The following is a 27303-nucleotide window of genomic DNA, read 5'->3' as shown; positions in this document are numbered from 1 at the left end:
CCCGGTGAGAACACACAAATTAAAATGTGATTTTTCACAAGTCTGGGTGTTCTGTGATGTAATTCACCACTGTAATTGGGCCTCCTGGCCTGTTGTGGTGCAAAAATAAATAAATAAACAGTCGATCTCGGAAACCAGTCAGCAAGTTTAAAAGAGTAATGATGATATTAAAGCAAGTTTTATTTAGTATATAAACCACAAAGACGGGGTCGTATTGTAATATTTTTTTATTTTTTTTAATTAAAAAAGAAATATTTGCATTCTATTTTGATTTACCCAAATATTTCACTTTAAGGTGATTCTAAATGAAAATATGAAACTAATTATTCATAGATGGCTCTTTTATAATTTTTTTTTGAAAAATGCAATTTTTACGTTTATTTTGCATGGAAGTTTTACAAAACTTGGTTTGCGGAAACTTTACACTATATTGATTGTAACAAATACCATAACAATATAATTTTGGTTCTTTTCACAACACACCATTGTGTACAAAACAAAAAATAAGATAAGATACTTCTAATTTGTATAAATTACACTACTGTGAGTGTAAAAATGATTTAACTATTGATTTCCCGATTAAAAAAAAGAAAAATAATACAATTTATTGATTAATAAAACAAGTATATAAAAAGAAAAGTTTATTGCACATTTTTTTTAAATATATACATTTCTTTCTCACACATTGACAAGTATAAAATTGAAAATATTAACACCACAAAATCCGATTTAAATATCCAATCCACAATTTTAAAACAATTTACAAGAATACAAATTATTTATAAGTACATACACACACCATACACTAACAGCACTTCAATATACAATACTGAAAGTTACATTTCATATTCTATTTTAAAGATTCTGTTCTAGACAAGCATAATATACATACATATACAGTGGAACCTGTGCATAAGAGACCTGGACATAAGAGAAACGTCTTTAAAAGAGGGCTTAAGGTCCTGTCATTTTTTTATATTTTTTATAAGAAAATAAATATTTGAGTTCTTATGATTTACCAAAATATTTAATTTTTTGAGGGCAATTTTCAACGAATTGTAAATAACTCACTATAAGAAAATGGGAATCGAGTTGGGGTAGAGTGGGATTCGAACCACTCGAGTCGGAGACACTAGCCACAGAACCACACGGATTTTAAATATAAATTTTAAATCTTAAAAATATCCCGGTCTCTTGGAGTCTCTTATATCCAGGATCGACTGTGTACGAGGTGTGTTCAGAAAATAACGGAAATTTTTTAATTTTACGGGTTTGGAAAGTCCAATTGTCAATTTTTATTTATTTATTATGTTGGTATACATGCCCTTAGAGTATGCTAAAACTTTTAGCTGTATTCATTGTTTACTTTGTGGCAGCCGCTGAGGTTAGACATGTTTTTATGAGCTCGGTGATTTTCGTTTGTTAAAAAAAATGGATCAAAGAAATTGTATCAAATTTTGTATAAAAAATGAAATAAAGTGTAACAAAGGCCTTTGGTGAGTCTGCTATGAGTAAAGAGTTTACGAGTGGTATAAGTGTTTCCAAGATAGCCGTGAAGATGTTGAAGATGACGAACGGCCCGGACGCCCCAGCACATCAACAACTGATGAAAACTAGGAAAAAGTTGACAAACTGGTTATGAGCGATCGCCGAACCACAATCAGAAAAGTCGCTGATGATATTAGCATATAGATTGGCTCATGCCATGAAATTTTGTCAAATGTTTTGGGTATGAAACGCATGGCAGCAAAATTTGTTCCAAAATTGTTGAATTTGGAACAAAAACAGCAGTGAATGGAAGTTGCTCATGTGTCAATAAATGAAGTCAACGACGATGCAGAATTACTGAAACGTGTTATACTCGTAACAGGTGACGAAACATGGGTTTACGGATATGACGTCGAAACTAAGGCTCAATCGTCCCAGTGGAGGCATTCTGGATCGCCAAGACGAAAATCTTCGAGCACGCCGAACACGTCTAACCTTGGCGGCTGCCAGAGACAAAGTAAACAATGAATACAGCTGAAAATTTTAGCATACTTCAGGGGCATGTATACCAACAACAAAAAAAAAATTGCAATCGGACTCTCCAAACTCGCGAAATTGAAAAATTCCCATTATTTTCTGAACACACCGCATATAAATTGATGTATGTATCAATTGCCCAGAAAACTATTAACAATATAATAACAGGATACGCTCCACCCTGATCTATTTCAAAGTGGACGGTAAAAAGATTTAATAGCTTATTTTTCCATGTAGTCCCACTGGACGATGCTCCAATATAAATTTCTATATCTTTCTGGTAGAACATTTGTCCGACCCCTGTCGACCACTCATCTACAGAGCGCATGACCTCATTGTCGTCCAAAAATTTATTTCCGTGCAAATGTTTTTATATTTTAACATATTATCTATATATACCCAGAGGGCTATTACATGACAGGTATAAAATGTACGAAACGTTGAAAGTTATTTTGATTTCATCACTGTAAGAATTTTTACTCTAAAAGCTGACGATGAAAATCGAAACATATCGATTTCTCAGTACTCGTTTATGAGCCGGTGTAGTCGGACGATTGGAGAATTTACAAAATGATTCTGTCTAATGTTCGAGAGTTCTGTGAATAGCCGGTAGTCGCTGGGGGCTAGATAAGTTGAATATGAAGAGTGATCAACCAATTGCAAACCCAGCTTCATAAATGGCAGCCTCGACTGCTGGAGCATTGTCCTGTTATAGCAGTACCCTCTTCCCAGTACAGTGGTAAGAGGCCTGTTGTCACTGAACTGTCGGGAGGTTTCAACTTGTCGTTCGATACTTTACACGTAGCCATATTAGGCTACGTATACATCAGCTCGACTAGTCAACTCCAAGCAGGTCAGGGGTGGAGCATATAAATCAACCCCGGTAGAGCGTATACATTACGCCAATGATACTAAATATTATTTAAAGGAAAACTATATTATTACTTAAAAAATAAACCAACTTTATCTGTTAAATTAGAGCCTCGTGGATCGGCCTAGCGAAGTAGTGGTCAGCGCATTTGCCTACCTATGCAAGAGGTCTCGGGTTTGATTTCCGACATGGTTGACACGATATATTTTTAAAAAAAAGTGTTTTTATACTAGAATATTTCATAGTCCCTGGGTCCATATTTTAATGGGAAGTTAAAATTTATCTTCAATGTTATCTACAAAGTAAAATAAAGTTTTCTGTATAAAAAATATAGCATTTTTATAATTTTTTTTCTAAACATGTTCAATTACAGGTTACCGATGAGGATATCTTAAATTTTCATACAAATATACCCATTTTCATACATAAATATCGATATTAGTTTATACTGTCTCGATATGTACCAATGAAGATAGCGTTCGTAACAATGATTTGTGCTGAGATCAGATTATGTAATGAAACAAATAAGAAAATTAAATTTAAGAAATTATTTTACAAATGTGTAAACGATAGAGTTATTACATGCAAGAATTGTGCGGAAAATACAAATCGAGATTAAATAAATTAATCGTAATATTCAGAAACCCCTTAAGTCAACAGAAGTATTTTTAAGGGGTATACAAAAAACCCACTTGATGCCTTTTTTATTTGAAATCAGATTAGATCATTATTTAATTAAACATTTAGACGCCCAAGGGAATTGTATGTTTTTAAAAATAATTATAATTTTAAAGTAACTTGATTTGTGGCAATTAGATAATGATTTATGGGACTTTTGAAAATTATAATTCAAATGGTATGTATACATTTTCAAGTCATATTTCTTGGTCATTTCAATATCTGGATAACGTAATTACAGACTAAGTCGGGACAAAGGAATATTAATTAAGTACCTGCATAAAACAGTTTGATAAGTCTTTTAATAAATGCAATCGAAGATTATCGAAGAACCGAATTTTATCATTTTCAATCATAAAACTATAATAATTATTTATTAATGTTTATTAACATGAAATAAATAATTAGAGTACAACGTTACTCGGTGCAATCATCAAAAGGACCTAGAATTAAGTCCCGAAGAGGTAGTTTCTTTTTTTCAATCAAAAATATTTTGAATATAAACTTTAATCTAGAGAGTCATTAAAAACAAGTTGTTAGGCTCTATCATCAGTTGAAATTCATGAATAATTTCTGTAATTTGAAATGAAAATCTCCAGGCTTTGCGGTGTGTCAGAATTGGACTAAAGATCTGGATGATTATTGGATCATGTAAACCTGTGGATACAGTCATCTTTACAGAGGTGGAGCTGGTGAAGATTGTCCCACCAGAATTTCAATCGGTTCTTCAACACCAATTTAAACCAGGGAGAAATTGGGGCCTCGAATTTAGAAATCGCCCTAAAAAGACAAAAGATAATTTTTATTTTATATAAATACAAATTATTTTGATCAGTTTTAAGCCTTTTACATAATAACTTTTTTTTTTTTTTAATCATTGTTTTATGAACCATTTTCAGGATACCTGTAATGCAAACATCAATCATTCATTGAATTGATTTTGATAAAAAAAAAAAGATTTACTTTGTTTAATTTGACCAAGAAATGCTTTTGCCTAAATAGGCATCTTCAGGACAAATATTTTACAACACTTTCAAGTTAATCACTATTTTTTAAAAGGTTTTCGGGAGATAAGATCAGATGAGTATTTTATTTAGGGAGAGACAGCAGGGAATCGTTAATATTAACATGTTACAACAGAGATGAAGAACATTTTAGAGAGGGGAATAAAGTATAGGCATGTATAGGCATGACTTGTCAGTGGCTGGTTTAAGTGGCCACTTTATATACCGTGTACCTAATACCACCATTCTGCCTACATTTGATCATCCATATTCCTTCAATTCTTCCATCTGTTGTTTATTTATTTATTTTTATTTTTTACATAAACGGCACAAATCGCCTTTAACATATATATTGAACATAAATATGAAAATAAATACATAACAAGAAATTATAAAATTGCATAACTATAACAATAGTAACAAGTAGGTAAATGCACATAAGCAACCAAAAATGTTAACGAAATAAATACATAAATATGAAAAAACAAAAAAAGGAAAAACATTTTTAAATATAAAAAACAGTTTAAGAATAATATTGCGAGAGAAAAAAAGAAATCAGATGTTGTTTGTGAAGAAGTTAAAAATCTGAAACCTTTACTGATGCGGGTGAGATAAATATGATCGAATTATTTCACCTACATACTAGGCAACACCAGAAAATATTTTTCAATTTTTATAATTCTTCTTGGACTAGGTGGATGTATCAACAATATTTTGAGTTTGTCCAAATATTTGTAGACAATAATGAAGTTCATTTTTATTGGTTCGGTTCACTTATTCGGACGAAAGCGCTCGTTTATCAAATAAAACAAAATACAACTTAACAGAGGAATTTTATTGATATTTTTATCATTTTCATAATTTACTATAAAGTTTCATAAAAAACATCAACAAAATACGTCAACGTAACTTTTTATTGTAATTTTATTTTATTATTATTAAAACTAAAAGAATATTAAAATGTTTTTATAAGAATTCATGGTGTGAACTTTCGGTATGTATGTATTTATTAAACCAATCAGTAAGCAACAATCTTCATAATGAGAATACTCTCATGCGCAAAAGAAGTAATAGTTTATACTCACTGTTCTAGGCCATTCCTCGGTACATAGACTATTTCATCGATTTCATCCTTGTTCGGCTCCAAGTACAAGTCCTTCTGGAGGAAGAGGATGTAGTCCATCTCGTGTTCCCCCCAACGCCCGTCCCCGGGGTGGTGGTAGTGGATGCGTGTCAGTAGAGTGAAGTCTGACTCTGACATCTGCCGATACGGAGGTAAACATGGTCATCTAGCAGTAGACACGCATCTAGCGTCAAATAATGCTAACATTGCCATCTTGCAGCAGAGATTTACAATTAAACCCCTGTTTTACGTTTTTCAAGGGAGCAACAAAAAAAGTGTAAAACTGAGGAAAACGCTGAAGTGAAGAAATGAAAAATGTATGGAAAAAATGAAATTTAATTCAAATATAATTATTGTACAAGGCTACTAAATATACTGCACGAAAATTGTAAGAGCTGCCATGATTGGGGATTATTCATATTTACCAATGATTTACAACAACAAGAACAAACCATCACGCCGTTTCCCCGTAGGGGCAGGCAGAGAGGATAGAAAGCCATAACACTCTATCTTGGCATATAGACCTCGCTTCCTCTACATTCATACATCTTCTCATGCACGCACGCACGCCGATTATTCCTACTTTTGACATGTCCATCTTCAAGTATTTGATGGACTCGATCGTGCCATGTCTTTCTCGGTCTTCCTCGTTTTCTGCATCCATCAACATTTGCATCGTAGATCCTTTTAGCCGTTCTTTCGCTGTCCATTCGCTCTGCATGTCCAAACCAACGCAGCACCCCTTTCTTGATTCTGTCAATAATGCATGTCTCAGCCTTACACACTTCACGGATCTCGACATTTGCGCACCTATCATACATCGTTTTACCACACATTCGCCTGAGGGATTTCATAACATCATTATACTTACAGAGGAATATTTTTCTTTAATGAAATAAACAAAGATAATAAAAAGTACAGTCAGGAATACAATATATTTAAGAAAGAAGTAAAAAAAATAGATCTTTAATTCTTTTTTATGTAACTGTTTGAAAACATTGTTTATATCTTTTTTGTTATTTATATATGTTATTTTAAAAATATTATTGATTAAAATAAAATAATCTATTGTAAGACGTCACTCCCCATTATGTACACAAGAATTGTTTATTTCTTTTACGTAATGGGAAACGTTAATGTAAATATATGTATTTGATTATTGTAAAGAATTGTATTTAGTTGTAATATTGTATTTTAATTTGTTATTAATAAAAATAAAAATAAATAAATATACATATAGTAAGAATGGATGATTGCTTAGGACGAGGAAGGTCAAGAAAGATGTGGCACGATCAGGTAAACCCTCAGAGTAATAATTCCCTCCCGCTTATAGAGATGCCATTTCCGCTACATTGCATAGAATAAAAGAGTTTCAAATTTCTGGTTTAACAAAAAACGTGTGACAGACGGTTTCGGTTTGTGCTTGCAATTTTCGACCTGAGTACCTACGGCCCGTTGGATTCTTTTTATTCCCTTTCTTTCTTTTATTCTTTCACAAGTAGCACCACAGTAAATTAAAATATATTTTTAAACAAAAAATTAACAGTAATCTAAATCCAAAAGAAAAAAAACACTACAAATTATTTCGAAAGCAAATGCCGCCCATCATTAATTATGATTATTCGCAAATAAATCTATGTTTAATAATTTTGTTATAATAGAATGGTTTTTGTTTGTATGGGTGAATCTACAAGCCGGTGGCGTATTATTACTCTGAGGGTAAACCAAAATCTGAAGTCAGTTCATGTGATTCCTCTCTGCCTACCCTTACAGGGAAATGAGGGTATTAGTAGTATTAATAATAGATACATTATATAGACAATTGGCTGCATATACAGACTATGCAAAACTGGGATAAGAATAATCTCTTAAGTGCTGTATCGAATACTCACATACTGATACTGGTTGGTAAAAATAGTGAAACTCGGTCAAAAAATAGTGAGGCAGGTAAATAAAAAACCAATATCTTAAAAAACCAGTAATCAATCAAAACTAAAAAATCATTTGTCGATAAAAATACGTTCCCTTGATGCGTCTCTGGCCCACTATTTGTTACCCGTGTATGTCAGTGGATGCGGTACCTGTTCAGAAGGTATTCCCAGTTCATGAGTGAGCCTTCTCTGAGCCGCAGTGACGATATCTTCCTCCCGGTCTCCCAGCCACAGCGGGTGACTGCAGCAAGCATTAGTATACACGTTCGGGAATGTCACCTGTAAACAAAAAAGTCTTATAACGATATTCATTTGGCTATTTTTGTGAAAGATCACCAGTCTTCAAAATTGCAGAGCAAAAGTAATATTGAAAATGCAATGGAAACATCTTTTGTACTTGAAAGTCGTAATTAAAATATATCTGAAAATACCCATTTGAAAATTTCTTGTTATTTATTTTATTATATTAACCTACTTCAAAATGTTTTTTTAATAAAATTGTAGTATGCCCGGTAATAAGTATTATTAACATTTAGCAAAGTCCGCCAAAGCGCAATTATTTTTTAATTAAAGTTTAAATAAATAAATAAAAATAATTTTATTCAAAACTAGATGCTGTATCTCAGTTTTTTTTTACCATCAAGATGACAGTATATAAATGTTTGAAACTGTTTACAATCAATAAATATATTAATTACCTATATATCATTTCTAAAATACAAAAAAGTTTTGAAATAAGTTAAATTTTTCCTTATTTTAAATTTACGTCTGGTGACATAATACATCAATCCTAATTTTTATTGGATTACACCTTAGGCCCTAGACGGATTGTTTCTTTGAGGGAAAAATCAAGCATTTGTTATATAAATTTGGAGGACCTCAAAATATTGTTTTAAATGTATTCTCATGTAGAGAAAAAAAAATCTTATTAAAAATTTATTTATTTATATACATAAGTTTAGTGTACATTATTTGAGACAATAAGCCCCAACTCCATGGGACTAAAAGTCCTGTGTTGAGATGGGACGAGCAATTATATGACACAGGGTAGAGGGTTTTGCTCTGTATAAAATCTACAAGGAAAAACCTATAAAATAAGCATGTACAGATTAAATAATACATACTTTTGTAAGCGCAAATTCAATTTTCTATTACTACACATGAGTTAGTTATCAGAAGATTGTAACAACACAAAAATACAAAGTGAAAGTCTTCATGCATTGCTGGCTTTAGATTATGTACTGTTACAAGCTTCAATGATTACCGATAATTCGGCACATGAGTGGTTTAAATAGTGATATTAAAATATTTAGCTCAAAACCATACCTGAATCTGAAAATAAAAAAATGGTTCAGGCATTTTAAAAAGCAAGATTTTGTCAGTTTCTGTGGTAAAAAAAACACGTAATTTTCAAGGGAAATTTATTTTTTGTTTATTCAAAATATTGGCTATCGGCTTCTACACACTTCGCCCATCTTTCAGGTAAGTTATAAATACCGTGCCAGAAAAACTGTTGGTCTTTTGCGGCAAACCATTAGTCGAGTCATTTTCCAACTTTCCCAAAACTGCTGAAGTGCAGTTGTGAGAGTGCGTGCCCCCATTGATGTGAAGAGGTGATGGCGCCGGGTCAGAGATGTACGGCGGGGGCGGAAGGATGTCCCATCCAAGCTATTTCAAGGTGTCTTTCACTGGTTTTGCTGTGTGAGACGGCGTATTATTGTGAAACAAAATCACTTTGCCATGTTATCTGGCTCATTCCGGTCGTCTTTCGATCAATATGTGATTTAAATGAATCATTTGCTGGTGATAGCGTTGTGCATGAACGGTTTCGCCGGGCTTCAAGAGTTCGTAATACACAATACCGCTCTGGTCCCACCAGACACAAAGCATGGTATTCTTGCCGAAGCGATTTGGCCTTGGCGTTGAAGGACCGGCTTCGCCAGATGACAGCCACGATTTTCTCAGTTTCGGGTTTTAAAAATAAATCCATTTTTTGTCACCCGACACGATTCGGTACAGAAATGATTTTCGTTCATGGTGTTGAAGCAGCATTTCACAAGTGACTTTGCGATTTTCGATTTGCCGTTCTTTCAAATCATGTGGGACCCATTTATCAAGTTTATTTATCTTTCCTATTGCTCGTAAACGTCTGCTGATCGTTTCTTGTGACACATTTAATGCTTTTGTTAATTGCTGTTGAGTTTGAGTTGAGTCATCAACCAGTAACGCCTGCAATTGCTCGTCTTCGCATTTTTATGGTCTACCGGAGCGCGCACTGTCTTTCACATTGAAATCACAAAGTTTAAATTGTCAAAACCATGTCTCACAGGTTCTAATCGATGGAGCGTATTCACCATATGTTTCTATAAGCAAACAATGACTTTCCACAGCCTTTTTCTTTTATTAAATAAGAAAAACAATGCGTGCCGCAAATGTTCTTTTTCAGGCAGAAACGTCGACATGATTACTGAAAGATACAACACATACGCTACTGATGGGCGGACTCAACATATGTGTTTGTAGGTTAATGTCAGACGAACAAACTGACATAGTGTCAAATTCATACGCTGCGTACTGTTCGGTGGCGCCAGATCTTAGTGAAACCGGAAAAGACTTATGCATACACCTAATAATATATGTCCTCTAGCAATAAGCCCCGCCAGGGCCGGGATTATAAACACTATCTTTATCGGTACATATTGAGACGGTATAAAGTAAAATCGATATTTATGTACTAGAATACAAAAAGACGACCTACAATTAAAAAAATCGGAGTACTTCCCAAAAATATTACTGTCTTGATTTCTTTATTTACCGGACCTCGACTCACATGTTTTATATGCTAATGATTCATATCATTGATTGAAATGCTTTCACACTTATAGATTACGCAGACAGGGAATAGTTTTAGCTTATAGCCGAGTTGCACGGTTTAAATCCGCGCTGTGTGAGCGGGTGCCCTGCAAGACATCAGACCCTCCCTGTACTGTAAAAAAAATCTTTGACCATAAAGTTACAACAAGCTCTCGTCAGTTTTGACAAAACGCTTATTTCATCACAATTTACTTCGATGTAGTTACGGCCTCTCTTTGTATGCACATGTTCAGGGTCCAGGATCTATTTCACACACAAAACTGGTTTTTTGTTCCGTCGGGATACATTATTATTGATAAAATAAATGATAATTAACTATGTTTTGAGTATGTCCAAATGTGTAGACAGGCTGGATTTGCTCCCTAGGAGATTTCCATATTCCATTTTCAAAAATGTTTTCCTTCTCTGTTGCAATAAATTTAGTTCTAAATAATAATTATTTATCAGTAGTAATATTTAAGTCGCTCTAACATAATATTTACAATTTATTTTTTTAACGCATCTAATGACAGGTAAAAAGACCCCTATGAATTGGTTTAATGATGGAAGGATAAAAATATATAGCAAAAATCATAAAATAAGCAACACTATGGTGCATTTTATTTTACCTTGTTCCAACTAAACACGGGACGAAGGACATAATGAGCTAAAACGTATTCTAGTATTAAAGGTAACTAGCGGATGTTTTTGATGTGATTGTACGGTACCTTTTTGTGTCCCCTTCTCTGCATGAGCATGTCCCCGTGAGTGTTGAACAGGAATACGGAGAAGGCTCGGTGGAGGGGAATAGATCCATCGGCAGCCACAACGTGACACGCTCGCTTGGAGGCAGATCCCGTGGTGCGGTCGGCCTCATCCACCAGGATGCAGTTCTCTTGGTCAAGGGCAGCCTCCTGTTGACAAAATTAACAACTCAATTTTTTTTTAAACGTACTCAAACAAACCATCACATGTTTGCATGTATGCACACCAATTCTTCTGACTTTTGAAATGTTCATCTTCAAATATTTTATCGATTTGGTCGTACCATCTTTTTCTCGGTCCTCTATGTTTTTTAGATCCATCAAAATTTGCATAGTAAATCCTTACTGATGTTCTTTTGCCGTCCATTCGCTCTACATGTCCAAACTAAGGACCACTCCTTTCTTGATTTTGTCGATAATGCTAGTATCAGCCTTAGATAATGAACGGATCTCAACATTTGTGTACCCACCATAGATAGCTTTTCCACACATTCGCCCGAAAGAACGCATTTTGACAGCATTCAATTCGACCAACTATCATTATTCTTTTTCCAAATACATTTTTCGCACCCATTGTGAACTGCTATTTTTGCCTCCTGCGATAAAAATCTACCTTGGCAAAAACATATTCTATTTTGTACTATAGGTATATGAACCCCGAGTAGTAAAATAAAATTACCAATAATGAAATGCATCTACACCAGTGAGAAATAAAACTATGACTATTGCCAGCACTTCATGCTTTCCAGATACTATAATGCAACGGAAATTTTGAGGGTCAGTGAGGTTCCTTGCAGTAGAAAAATGACTTAATTCGCCAGTTAATCCGAACTGATAGGACTTGTTTAGACCCCTCTGAAGGATTTCTGTCGCGCAGTACTTAAAACATAAGATTTAGTATAGAAATAAATATTATTTTATTTTTATATCTATATTTACTATTTGTGATGGGGTAGGTCTTACTGCAAGGATAGTATCTTTAAGTGGCGAAATGGAGTTCCGAGGGTTGCCCTCACACCTCTATAGTCTATGGTGAGTCATGGCTTTGAGATGGGTTGTATTGTCCCCGATATACGGGGTGCCTCATAGGTCTTTTGATGGTGGGCTGATAAATATATATATTTTTTTTATTTACTTATTTGGTTATCTTTTAAAGAAATATTATAAAAGAAAGAAGTTTTTTTTTTTTTTTAATACATTTTAAATTTTAGAAATCAAAAACGTATTTTTTATATATTTTTTTAACCTCTTTTCTCCGTATATCAGGGGACGGGAGGGGTTGGGTAAATGATGGATATTGGTCGGAGATTAAGGGGGGGAAATTAAGGGGGACTGCACGAATCGGATTCCATCTCCATCTTGCTTTTGTAGTGGCAACATTTCATTCGAAGTATTGTCATTGCCCCTTACGGCGCATGCACATTACGTCATCGAATGTCAAATGAATGCGCTGTAATTTTCAAACTTTACTCTGTCTTCAATGTCGGATTTAAATTTACTTATTCCTCTTTTGTATTTTAAATAATAGCAATTGGGGCACGGCACCTAAGTTGCCCCTTCTTCACAGCACTGGTTCTGTGATAAAGAGTAGCCACCTAGAAGCGATTTAAAATATAAACAAATCGAAATAAAAGAAAAAGAGTACACTTAAGCATGATTTTTGTCATTTCTAGTATGTAGATAAGTGTACTGTGGGGTATAAGTGCCCTCGATAGCTATCAATGTCTTTATCTAAAAACTGAAAGACACAGAGTCAATAGTGTATCTTCTACTAAGCCGTCATTGTGAAGATATGGCTTCTGTATTCTTCAAATGTAATCGCCCCCCATGGATCCATAATTTGGACAAACTAAGAATATTGTATGAAACGATTTAATTATTTACAAAATTTACCTGTGTACGAGGACTTCAAAAATGAACACTACATTTTTTAAACTCTTTCATTAGGAAAATCTACACCGAAAATATTGTGGTGTGGGTATTAGAGAAACCATAGAAAAAATTCGGAATAAATACTAGTATTTAGTGTACCTGCAGTGCGTCGACTTGTGGTGTTGCCAGAAGCTGTTGACAAGTGGAGATAAACCTTTTTGTGGCACCTGTGCCCACTATTCGGGACAGGAGTGAGGACCGCATCTGGAAAGGAAAAATATTTCTATAAAACATGTAAAAATTTAATCATAGAGGTCAGAAACTCACATGACCTAGCCCTTTATACCGTTTCAATACACCAAAAGAGATTTTGTTACGTGCTGCGAATGGCTCAGGAGAGCTTGACCCAAGTTGCCTCTTCTTTACAACTGCAGACTCCTGCCGTCCCGGAAGGCCATCGATGACGATTTTCAAAGTATTTGGCGGAAATTAAATACGATGTTGGTGTACCAATGCAGCGCTCTATGTTACCATTAGGTGCAAAAGGGAATAATGAATTAATTAATTTCCCCAGGTTTTTTGTACATTTCAGAGACGTGTAGCCATACAAATAAATATCCGTATTGTCTGTAATCGGAGTAACTCAGGCACTGAAAATTCATCAAATTCCGATTAAAAAATTATTTGAAAAAATGTGGTTTTAAGTTACTAAACAAATGTTTGAATGAAGAAAGCATCGCGTAATATGAGTGCACAACAAAAGAAAAACCAGTAATACATGTTTAAGGTTGTTTTTTTTTTATCTTTAGTACTTGAGAAATTATTTAACATTATTTTTTTTACTAACAATGAGTCTCAAACTGATAAACAACTGACAGAATTAATTTAAAATGTGTTTCAAACTTGCCTTATATAATTTATATGGACGACAGAAATTCTCTACAAAACAAACAGAAGTCAGCTGTCAATGTTAAAAACGAACTTCTCTGTGTAATGCTGATTACCGACGTATACAAGAAAATAGAGACATACTTTGGGGTTCAAGTAATCAAAAAATAAACTCGTCGCTTTTGTTGTTAGTAATTAAATTCTAAGAAAAATAAATATTTTTAATTTACGTGCAGCGAGCTCCTATATAGGCACAAAAAATGGCCATTTAGAGACAATCATAAAAAAAAATTCTTCAAACACAACTGAGTAGATAATTTGAACCCGGTTGTGATCCCGTGGCTAATGTGCAGACTCACGGATCAGAGGCTCGAATCCCACTCTACGTCAACTTGATTCCCATTTTAACATGGTGAATTTTTTACAACTCGTTGAAAATGCCCCCAAAATTGAAATATTTTGGAAAATCTTAGTAATGAAAATATTTCTTTTAAAAAATAAAATGATAATAAGCCACAAAATATCTTAACTTTATTTTTGAGGGTTATCAACTTTGGTACCACACCTTTCAATTGACTCATTGGAATTCCTATCAACAAATATTTTGTATTAGTCATTTAGCACTTTTCTCCATTTCTACAAAACTAGTTGGATGACCTAACAATTACGCATAAATTTTATTTCAAGTTTGCTGGTATCTTTTTGTCAAACACTTATCGAATCAACAAGGTCGCGAGCAGTAATTAAACTAACAATGAATAAAATAAATAAAAATCAGATTATGTATTTCATGGCCAAGGTCTAAGAAACTTTAATATGGTAAAATAAAAAAGTAATTTAACACAACTTAATTTTTATTTTCTAAGACGGTAAGTATAAAAAAGTATATGTAGATTGAGTTTTTCTACTGACATTTTTTGGTGGAATTGCATTTTTATTATTATAATTAATTTAAGAAAAAGTGAAATGTTTCTGAGAAATTCAAGACTACAAAAAAAATCTTCTTCATGAAGGAACATCACAGAATAAAAAATAATTTATAAGATATAACAAAAAATAACTCTTAATAACATAATGCTATTAATGCAAACATTTAAAGAATGATAGGTAATAAAAAAAAGAAAGTGGTAATTCTTAAAAAGAAAATGTTTAAAAGGCTATAAAAAATTGGATAATGGAGATAGTTAGAAGTAAAATGGATTGTCATTGGAACAAACCAATTTTAAAATATTTGTTCCACTACAATACTTCAGTGAACGTAAAGTTTACGTTTTTATTCATTGTGTGTTTTATAATATAAATATTATTTATTTATTTATATACGGCATTTCTGCCATTTACATATATGTGGTATAAAGAGTGCTTAAAAATATAATTAAAAAAAAAAAAATCGAGTATGAAATATTAATATACTCGTACTGTACACATTATTAATTACTTGAAATACATATATATATTTTAAAGAAATTATACAATAACAAAATACATTAATCAATCAAATTATAACTTTTCCAACCCAATCTTCTGAAGATGATTTGCTCTTTTTGATAAAAATATGTTGATCACTTTATTTTTTAAGTTAGGCAGAGATAAACTAAATATATCAAAATGTGATGCATATTCGTTCCCGGTATTCTGTAATCTAACAATAGGTGAGTTATATTGAGCTAGCTATGTAGATATACAGAGAGAAATTAAATGTATGTATAGTGTTTTAATACTGTTTTGAGATTTTGTAACTTTCTATCTGTATTTTACTACGTAAAAAAATATAAAGTATTTTGTAAAGTGTCCCCGGCACGGGTTACCCTAGTGAGGACACATTATTTTTAATGTTTCATATTTTATAAAATGAATAAATAAAATTTTACATACATAGTATGTGAAATTGATGACCGATGGATTAATAAAATAATAACAGACAGTGTAAAATGATCTGTTTGTAAAACAAAATGTTTTATGTAAATATATTTAAAAATACTCGACTGTCTGATTCATTTTACTACAATTCATCGGCTTTTATGGGAAGACAGAAATTCACTGATGTGGTCCCTGCCCAGAAAGTTAATCACTAAGAGAGGGCAAGTTGTCCTTCCTGCAACTTATCTTAACTTTCTATAGATACATCCTGGTTGCATTAAAATTAAAATTCACCCGGTATCAAATTAGATATAGGAATAAGATAAGACTACCACATAAGAAAAAAACAAAATCACAAAATAGCTTCATGAATGGTTAAAATTGTCACATGAGATGCCTGAAATTATGAAAAAAACTTACTGATTTAAAAAAAAAGATGTTAAGTTTATTGTAATAGATTTATAAATATTAGTTGATGTGAAAAAATGTACTAAAGACTAACTTAGGAGATAAATTATAACAGCATTGAAATGTCAAATTTGTAATACAAATCTACATTTAATTGATATCCTAAATAAAAAGCAATATAGATTTATCTGAGTAACTTATTGGCATGTGACCTAATAATGAAAGTATGTCAGAGTATTGCCGATTACTTTTTAAAATGATGAACTGAATTAAATTGACAATATTTTTACATTAGTAATTTATGACATTTAATAACAGTAACAAGTTTAAATTGTATTGATTTTATGCATTTGCATATTTTGCTATATTTTTTTGTGTAATATTTTAATAACCATTTCAAACATAAATATAAGATAGTAAAATAAAATTATCAGCCGATAAATTAACTCATATTTAAAGCTCATTACAAGAATATTTATGCTATAATTCTAAAAGAGTAAATATTATTATAAAAAGCAAAAGAAAATATATTTTTTAAATATAAGACAATGATTCGTGCTGTCATCTATGAAAATCTTGAAAAGAAGTAGAAGATCCACAAATTTGGAAAATCCAGTGACCGGTTTCATAGCTTTCACGAAATCTTCGAGGCTGGTATCTTTATTAAGGAGTTCAATGTATTTATACCACTCATCTTTTATTTATCTAATAAATTACAATGAACTTCCATCGAGAATTTTCACTTACAAACTTAAATGTTTTAGAAGTAGAAGATATTATAAAAAGATTTTTTTTTTGTATTTCTAAGTTTATAATATAAAATACATACATATTTTTTTCATTTATTTATTCTTTTTTTACAAAACTTGAACAAAATAATTGTAATGTATCACTCACTGGGATATCACGTTCCGAGGAATACATTTTGTAGATAGTTTTGATAATATTTTAAGAGTTAAATTGTGAAAGTTGCATACAAAAAGTTGGTTTTAGAAAAGAAATTAATCATTTTAAAAATATTTACCAGGAAATAAGGAGGTGCCATGGTAAGGTATGATGTTTCAACTGGAAGAGGTGTATCCACCGAGAAGTTAGAGATACGAATGGGAGCATATCTTTTGGGGCGATGAAAGGTTGAAAAGGATGAAAGAATAAAATATGTTAATGGAAATACACATACCGAATACTCTCAACAGTAGGTTTGACAATCCGTGATGTGTTTTAATGTTGAGTTGATTTCTGTTTGAATGCTCCAATTAAATAATTAAATACATAATAATGCATTTTTATCTAAGTATTTATAAATATTTGTAAAAAAAACCACTAATTAAATAAAAAATCCTCTTTGGAGTTCAGAGTGTCTAAATTTTGGTATATTATAGTGAAACTCCAATGAGGAACTTCAGGCCTACAAGAAATTGGATACAAAAAATGTTTTCTTGCGTGTGGTAAATATTAGAGCATTAAATTGTAAAGAAAAGTTTCTTGAAAATGTACGAAAAAATAATAAAAACACACTACTTTGAACGACGTCACTGAATCATATGAACCAACCTGATAATACAATTTTTTTTTGGCTTACTTTAATAGTCTATTAACAAATAAATAAAAAAACACTGAACTTTCTCACTATCCAGATTTATTTATTTAATTTTGATTTGCCGATTCGATGTTTTCTTCGGTAACTGATGTTGTTGGGCGTCCAGTATGTTCATCATCATCTAAGCATTTACCACTGTCTTTGAACCATTCGTATGCTCGTGTTTTCGACATACACGACTTACCAAAGGCTTTTTTCAACATTTTCAATGATTCGGCACACGAAATTTCATTAGCAACACAAAATTTGAGACACACTCGTTGTTCCAAGTTTTAATCCATTGTAAAAATTGCCACACGACAATTTTTCGCCTCACTCAAACAGACGCTGACAGAATACTGAACATCCGATTGCCATCAAACTGACAGATTGTCAAAAACAGTGCTGCCAACGTGACTGTAAAAAATAATGACTGAATGGTGCAGCGTAGGCATTCCAAATTAGAAATTCCTATTTATTTTTGATCATATGATAAATAACTTTCGCTTAGCTCTTTTTTACAGATGTATCCTTTAAGCATTTTCAGATATGTCAATAATTTGTTTACAATTTTCTTTTCTATACGCATACAACTGTGTATTCATAGATTACTATTGTTAACTAGTGTTAACTTAAGATTTTTATTTTTTATTAGCATATATTAAAAAAAAAAAAATTCTTATTGGGTATATTGATTTATTTAAATTTTTTACAATATTTATGAACATCGTGTCATCTTTATATTCTTACTAATGATATGTAGGTAGAGACAGGGACGAAGGAGCACATGAAGCGAGTGAGGCTGAGCCTCACTAAGAAATCATTGCTATTCACCAGTCACCAGTACCTAATATGTATTTTAATTCGCATTTTATCAACACATTATGAAGATAAAAAACTAGCAACCAATATAAAAATGCTCAAAGATGCCTACAAACATGGTCGGTACTGTGTTATTTACTATAGGTATATATACATCTACATCCACTACCTCCATCGAATAATTTATTGTTAGTTGTGATTTTTTTTACAATTAAATTGAAATGTTCATGGAAGCAGAGAGAGAGGGAGGAAAGTAGAGTAGCTTTACAATGTCTTCTCCTTTATATGAACTTTTTATGTAATATTTTTATTTTTACTTTTTTAGACTTAAATTATTTTTCCCCTCTCCTCCTGCATTCATTAGTGTGAAATCTGTAATTGGTCTTACTTTTTAAAATTGTTCTTTTGTACCTTGTTTTTTATATAAAGACTGTATGATTTCATTAATAAATAAATAAATAGGTACCTACTTAACATTTACGCATATTATACTTATCCTTAAAATCTGAGCTTCACTAGAAATTTGGTATCAAAGACGTCACTGGTAGGAATATGTTATTTGAATGAACCAAATGCAACATTTTATTTCTAACTTTACATATTTCATCTATGTACTGTGCTTGTAAAAGCCCTCCAGGCGTTTATGTGAATGAAATAAATAAATAAATACTCAAAGGGATATATCCTTCATACTCAACCTGTATTAGTTTTCCTTTTTGTACGAAAAATGTTTAGTAAGCATCATCTTGTTACTGGCGTCCTTTAAACTTAAAGAATCACAGATTTACTTCTAACTTTTGACACCACATTGTAGGGACAAAGAAAATGATTATAATATATGTAAAGTGAGTATTTTTATATTTCTAACATTCACAAGGCCATTGTTTGATAGATACATATCTAAGTGAGTAATTGAAATTATTGAAAAAAAAACAGGCTGCATACCATAAAGATCAAAAGGTTCAAGGTATTGAGATTGAATATATAAATATGCATAATGAATATATTACAACAGAGATGAAGAACATTTAAGAGAAGGTAATATAGAAGTCTAGGTATCTACATGGCTTATGATGAGAAATTTGGATAAACTCAAAATATTGTTGATAAATCCACCTGGTCCACGAAGAAGTATAGAAATTTAAAAAATAAGATTTTCAGGTGTTGCCTAGTATGTAGGTGAAAAAATTCAATTTAAAAAATCTCAACCGCATAAATAAAGGTTTCGGCTCTTTAACTTCACAAACATCAACAGATGAAAGAATTGAAGGAATATAGATGTTCAAATATGGGCGGAATGGTGAATGTTCCACAGTGTGTAAAGTGGCCACTTAAACCAGCCAATGACAGATCATAAGCCCTGTAGATGCCTAGACTTCTATATTACCTTCTCTTAAATGTTCTTCATCTCTGTTGTAATATGTTAATGTTAAAACCTCCCCAGGGAGTTGAATCCAGTCATTGTCTACAGAAATTTGGACAAACTTAAAATATTGTTAAATTTGCATAAGTTTTCAAAACAATTTTTTTTGTTAAGTCTGGGCATTTACATGGCTTATAATCTGTCTTCAGCTAGGTTAAGGGATCACTTTATACACTGTGTAACATTCACCATTCCGTTTATACATAGTTGACTCCCATATTCACGGATGGTATTTTTTGATTCTCTATATATGCTTGGTTTGAATATTACATTTGCATGCGTATTGGCCCACCATAGAGAACGAAAACATGGAGAAAACGAGCAATATTTATTGTTGAAAAGGAGTAAGTTTTTTTAAAGACCAGAAATCTTTATATTTTATTTACTTTGTATCTTGAAATAGGGCACACATAGACATATTATTTATTTATTATATTTTTTTCTTGGCATTTAACAATATGTATACATAAGTTACAAATACAAGAATAACTATTACATTAACACAAAATAAAATCCCACAAAGGCCTGTGAGTGGATATACATTTTATTTTTAATTGAAATAAAGGCTACTGGAAGAATACGATAGATATCAAAAAGTTAAAAAATGAGTGCTGATATTAGAACACAATTTTTTGTCACTAAAAATGAGAAAATTATAATTAAAGTATACTCTATTCATTAAAAAAATAAGCTATTTAAACCTGTTTTTTTTATCCATAATTTTAACAAAAGTTTCAATCGAAACATATTCAAATAATTAATCTCTATAATTTTTTTTTTTTTAAGCCAATCAACAGGCTTAAGTAAGCCCTAATAGATTGGCATTAATCAATAATACTAAATTTAAACATTATTAAAATCTACTTTAATTAACAAAGTGTATAATTAACAAAATGTATGTATATAGTATAATCTAGGCGGAAATGGCAAGTGAGACATCGCGAGTCAGGAGAGACAAAACCACTTGCTTCTTAAATGCCTGCCCTTGCTGTAGAAACACATCGACTGTACCGTTTAGTGAGATTTCGTTCACTGTTCTGAGGGTCCTTGGCAGAGGGGAAAAGAATCCAATGTTAGTTTTATAATTTCCCACAGCAAAGACAAGATTGGTACGCAAGTTACGGCGAGGTACATTAATGTTTATCTAAGCAAGGATATCATGGGGATCTATATAGTTAGATATTCATTTGTGCAAGAATATCAAACCAGCCAAAATGCTTCTGAATTCTTAGATAAAGATATGAAAGGACTCTAGATGATCATAATAGCTGATTATGAAAGTATTTGATCCGATTTTAAATTTTCACGATTTAAAAAATTTATGTTGCACTCCGCGTTATTTTTATTTTTAATTTTTATTTATTATATATACGGCCTAAGCCAATTACAACAGTTATATGAATATTATAATTAGGAGACCAAATTATATAATTAAATTCAAGCAAACTACGAACAAATTATTTATGTAATATAATTGCAATTTTCGGGCTTTTGAATGGCTTAGATATTCCCAAAATAAATCCACAGATTTTGGACGCTTTCTTTGAAATGTGGTCAATGTGATGGTAGAATTTAAGTTTGTTATCAAAAAGTATCCCAAAATCTCGAATTGTCTCGATGTTCATTAAAATTGTGTTGTGAATTGAATAATTCTATTATATTGTCTTTATGAAATGTATTAAACAGTTTTGAAGTTATGAAAAATGAGTGTATATATTTAATTTATAAATTGTTTTATATATATGTCACAAATATTTCCGCATGCACAGTAAAATTTTAGAGAAATTAACAGATTGCCTTTTTTTATCTTACATTTGTGTTATGATTATATTTTTTCCCATCGTGCAACATTACGCGGCGACATTACGAATGCGCGCGGCGAAAGTGGGGCATAGTGGGGGAATTTCGGACACAGTCCGATGTATTCAAATATGATTCTACGCTTCTTCTGGACTATTCTTAATTCTATGGTCACAACCTTATGTAAATTTAATTTTGTTTTTTTTTTCTTCATAAATGTTTTTTCCCGCATCATAATAACTTTTACTGCATAATATAAAATTTAATTTTGCACTTTGCCTTTTTTTTCTAAAAGGAAGTCTGGTTTTTACCCTTTCTCTGGTATTATGATCATGATCAAGTTGGTTTTGATTTTTTCCTCCAAAAAATCTGTGTTTTTTTTAATACAAATCTGTGTTTTTTTTTAATAAATTTTTTTATGCACAATATTGTAGTATTGTAAAATATTATTTGCCTGTTTTGGATTGGTTTCCAAGCAAGACAACGGCGAGTTTTAACTGTAATTAATTTATTAAGCTGATTTATTTAAACTAGATGATTTTTATTTAGTAAGAGGTCTAGACACAACAAGGATAATTTAAAATAATCGAAGAAATGTTACGCGAATCGCACTAAGTAACTTATGATAATGAGTCAATAAGGAAAATTATTTACGAAATGAAGAACCCACTAATCTGGGCTTTGGATTACGTGATTAAAAATATACAAAAAATATATATCGACACGTATGATTTAAAACATTAATTCGCGAATAATCAAGTCATTGTTGGAAATATTTGGGTCACATTCAACTTTCTTTTCAAGATTCACAGCGGAATGTGCGGAATGCCAAATGCAAATATTTAGTCAGTATTATCAGGAGTCAGTAAAACATGAATTAAAATACGAGTTTGAAACAATATAATAACATTTTGGCGATAACATAAAAAGTCAACTCACGTTTAGTATTAAATCAGGTAAGACTTGCTACTTCATCCGCAAAACGGCCAAGTAATTTTTATTAACTGTACCGTAGAGAGGCGCAAACACTTTTCACTCCGTTTGACTCCTGTCAAATTCGTGTTTCGTGTGCGCCATAGATATGGCCTCTTCTATGAAAAATATTTGACATATTCTTCAGTGCTGCCAGTTTACCGTAAACAAAATTTACGAAAAAAGTACTTTTCTCCGGTAATTTAAAAAAAAAGAAGTAATTAAATGGAGATACCTATTGTATTTCTATGTTTCATGATTGATTTCTATGTTTCAATTGATTTCAAAAGGGAAACAGTTATAAAAGTAATGCTTCAACACCAGTGAGCGATATTTGTATTAAAATGCTTGGTAAATAGTTTCTTTCACAATATTCATAATCAAAGATACACACTAAACAATTTTAATATTATAGAATATGTAATGTGCCTCCACTTTTGACTTTTTCAAACAAAAATAAGAAATAAAAAAAAATATTCGCATATCTGAAGAGACGAAAAAAAAACTCTAATGTTAACAAAATGAACAGAAAAGAGAAAAACGTGTGTAAATAGGAGTTGGCGGTTTCTATTGCGAAGGGCAAACTCATTTATTACACATAATACACAATGGATTAAAAATTATTTTCGAACGGTATTATTTTTATACACTCACGGAAATATATCATTTTTACTGCTCTTTCCCCTAGTTAAAAAAAAGTACAACAAATAAAACTAAGGAAGTTTTTTAACAAATAATCGAATGCTTGAATTTTCAAAATACAGCTAAATTTATAAAACATTTGATTTGTATTCATGTTTTTTTTTACCGCAGCAAGTCAGGTCTTAAAAAAAAACATTATTTTTTGTGATCTCACCGGGAATCAAACCCGAAACCCTTCCCGAGCGAGTAAAGCGTCCTAGAGTCACCACGAGCTCCTCCGAAAAAGATAAGTTATATTTTTGTGCGTATACAAATACAAAAAATATAACATGTAAGTATATGCTTTAAAAATTTTTCGCCTTGTCATAAAAAGTGAAATTGAGTACAATTTGGGTATCTTGGAGAACAATTTGTGCCTCGCGCATAATCAAAAGATTTCTGCAAATTCCCTCCAGATGGCCAAATTATGCACCACAAATAATTTGCACCCCCCGACAGTCACTGAGCTGGGGGCGGGCCCAGAGGTGGGGGTGTGGTCGAAAGCATTTGTTACTATGCTGAGACGAGTCCGGAATAAATTACAAAAAAAAAATACCCCGTAAAAGAAAAATCTAGAAGGAGAAAAATAGGGTAGGTAAAACATGCATTTAAATTTTTCAACTGAATTCGGAATCTGTCAACATGAACAAGGTATGATAAAATATATGCAAAAATAATTAGTAAGGAAACTCATGAAGCTGGAAAAGGATTTAATATTGATATACAGCGCTATATTATTTTGAAACTATTGAATGTTAGAAAATATTATAATATACAATAATTTTATTTTGCATTTTTAGGTTTATGTTAAATATTTTAACGTTATTTTTACTTCCTGGCGTTAAATTTTTTATTTTAAAAGCTATAATTTATCATTAATATAAGATTATGTTTGTTAATATTTTGATTATTTTGTTATAATTTTTCTAGTTATTAAGTTCTATCTTCCTTCTAATATTTTACTGTAAGTTTCTCTTTTTTGTTAAATAGGCACTATCAGGTTATGGTGGGTTTTTCTGTTAGTGCCTATTTCAATTTATGTTGAAATTTTTGTTGGTTTGGTTGTGTGTGTTTGGTTGTTTGGTTATGTGTTTATTATTACAATTTATATTTTGATGTTTTTCTTGTACATATATTTTTGTTGTCTATTGTTTGTATCAATATTGTTATTTCTTTCTGTTTATGTTTATTGATGTAACTTGTTTTTGGCCGATGTTATCAAGTTTTGATAGAAGGCCCTAATAAAGGAAAAAAAAAACATTCGCATCAAATGTAATTAAATACACGCTTGTATTATAAAACAAAATAATTTGTTTTAGAAATCGTGTTTTAAACGTTTTAAATTTATTATTTTAATTTGTAAGATCCAACTATGCACGGATTTTCCCCAGTAAACGACACATCAAAGATGTTAAGTATAAATATTTAAAAGAAATGGTTAAGAAATATATATCTGTGTAAAAAGATACTTAGTACCTACATATGTGAATTCGAACGTTAATTTGTACGTAACAAGTTAAAAAATCTGAATTTCATTGGCGTAAAAAAGTACACAAAAAGTTGTTTTTTTGATTATTACTTGATAACCAATGCCATTTTTAATTAATGACTTTGGGTAACTTTAGGGTCATTTTATTGACGAGATTGGTTGGCCAAAAAAGGGTGTATCAACTGAAACGTCGGACCGGTGTTAAATTTTAAAAATCTAATCAAAAGTATTTTATCCGCTGAGAAATAATAATACTTCGATCGGAAAATTAATTTGGACCGCGTCATTTAATATTTAATGAGTGAATTTAATTCGATGGTTAGCGAATCGTGGAAAGTGCCTACTGTTGTACTGATCCTATTAAACACGGGGACCGTGTACTTACCTACCAACACTAGGTTTTATTATAAATATATGGTTACGTGCACGAAAACAATAATTCACTATGTTCTCTAGGTACAATCCACGGTGGATTTCAGTTTTATCTGTTCAAGAGCTTCCAATAGTGATGCCAAGTGCGCCTTTAAAAAGAAAACTCCCACACCTGCATCTATTATCTGATGTAATCTAGAATTTGTAAAAATGTACAAACAATTAGGATATTTTAATTAAATTTTATCCGTAACATGTACCTTATGTGAGTGGTACTATGTAACCCATAGTTCTACATTATCTCTGATGTAACCAACGCAACGCGAAAAGGCAACTGAAAATTTTATTGATATATTTCAATTCGGGTAGAAAATTTGAGTATATTATCTGTGTCAAGGCGGATGAAAAATACATTTTTGTTTAATAGATTGAGTTTTTCTACTGACATTTCTTGGTGTAACTGCATTTTAATTAAAATAATAAAAATACATATATAATTTTATTCCACTTTTTCTATTTTTTACCTTGATAAATCTTATAAATTTCAAAATTTTAAACTAGGATTAACGAACACTTTCAAAGTTGGAGAAATAACAAGGAAAACTTTACGTTTGCAAACCACCTTATTGGGTCAAATCATGAATTTGATAAAAATACAAAACTTAAATTCCTTCACACATGCAGCAAAGGTCAAAAATGAAAACAACTTTTAATTTTTGAAATAAACCGCTAAAAGAATTGCCCCGATAAAATAATATCAAACGATCAGGTAACACATGTTTATTCCCCATTATTGTATCTATTAAAATACAAACAATGAAACTACTCGATATGAATTAACAGCCGGGAATTTTGCTTTCAGAGAATCACTTAATTACCCCCGGGCCCGGGGACATAGCTGTCGATGGAACTACCAACCAGCGGCCCCTGTTATAGTTTTAATAAGATTTCATCATCGTCATTCCCTTTCCGCACCTAATGGTCCATAGGGTACTGCATTGGTACACCAATCGCAGCATACCTTGATCATTTATTGTTACATAAAGGTAAGCTGATCAGTCTCACGCTTCAGGTACCAGTCTAGGGACTATGAAATATTCTAGTGTAAAAACACCTTTTTAAATAATATTTCACATCAACCATGCTGGGAATCGAACCCGAGACCTCTTGCATGGTAGGCAAATGCGCCTACCATGCAAGAGGAGAATGCGCAAATGCGTAATTCAAATACATTTTCATTATAAAACTTCATAAAATTCTTAATTTTTCACCGGTTTTTATTATATACATTCAAACAAAACTTAAATTCATACAGTTGTTATTACTTTATACTTAAATTATTTTAATTTAAACTCCTTTGTTTCCATAATTATGTAAAATAACTATTTTTTTATTTATTTTTTTAAAGAAAAAAGAAATATTAGCGTTTTTATAATTTACCCAAATACTTCAATTTTGGTGGCCATTTTCAACGAGTTGTAAATAACTCACTATTAGAAAATGAAAATTAAGTTGTGGTAGAGTGGGATTTGAACCTCGGACCTCTGGCCCGTGAGTCCGCAACACTAGCGACGAGACCACAATCCGATTTTCATTTACAACCCCTGCTTGCACTTGCTTCATTTAATTTTTTTTTTTTTGTACCACAACAGGCCAGGAGGCCCAATTACAGTGGTGAATTACATTACAGAAAAACGAGGCTTGAGAAAAATCATATTTTTAATTTTTGTGTTCTCACCGGAAATCGAACCCGGAACCTTCCGTGCGTGAGTCAAGCGTCTTGACCACTACACCACGGAGGCCGCCTTGTATATAACAAAGACATTTGTTTTGTCTCCCACCAGTCTGACGATGTCGGTCATTGTGGAATAAAATTATATATGTATTT

At 31.7% G+C, this 27303-nt stretch overlaps 1 protein-coding gene across 1 annotated transcript; it reads right to left on the bottom strand.

The window, feature by feature from the left end:
* Nucleotides 1–628: 628 nt before the first annotated feature.
* Idi (Isopentenyl-diphosphate delta isomerase) lies at nt 629–22996 on the bottom strand. The gene is made up of 6 exons (XM_088224799.1): nt 22841–22996; nt 13281–13385; nt 11214–11399; nt 7783–7911; nt 5664–5839; nt 629–4354 (listed from the first exon to the last, which is right to left on the bottom strand). Exons 2-6 carry the CDS (start codon nt 13383–13385, stop codon nt 4222–4224), a joined length of 729 nt encoding a protein of 242 aa, XP_088080925.1. The 5' UTR covers nt 22841–22996; the 3' UTR covers nt 629–4221.
* Nucleotides 22997–27303: the final 4307 nt, after the last annotated feature.

Source organism: Micrasema longulum, unplaced genomic scaffold, assembly GCF_059751315.1.
Source record: "Micrasema longulum isolate JH-2025_06_02 unplaced genomic scaffold, ASM5975131v1 h1tg000309l, whole genome shotgun sequence".
NCBI classification, from domain to species: Eukaryota; Metazoa; Arthropoda; class Insecta; order Trichoptera; family Brachycentridae; genus Micrasema; species Micrasema longulum.
The sequence above is the reverse complement of the archived record's forward strand: the minus strand, read 5'-3'. Positions and strand labels throughout refer to the sequence as shown.

Excerpts from the sequence above, each read along its gene's own strand:
- Idi (XM_088224799.1), bottom strand. The coding sequence starts at position 13,385 with ATGCGGTCCTCACTCCTGTCCCGAATAGTGGGCACAGGTGCCACAAAA. Across the intron at positions 11,400-13,280 it reads CACAAGTCGACGCACTGCAG|GAGGCTGCCCTTGACCAAGA; the intron begins GTACACTAAATA and ends TTTTGTCAACAG. Across the intron at positions 5,840-7,782 it reads TGGGAATACCTTCTGAACAG|ATGTCAGAGTCAGACTTCAC; the intron begins GTACCGCATCCA and ends CCGTATCGGCAG.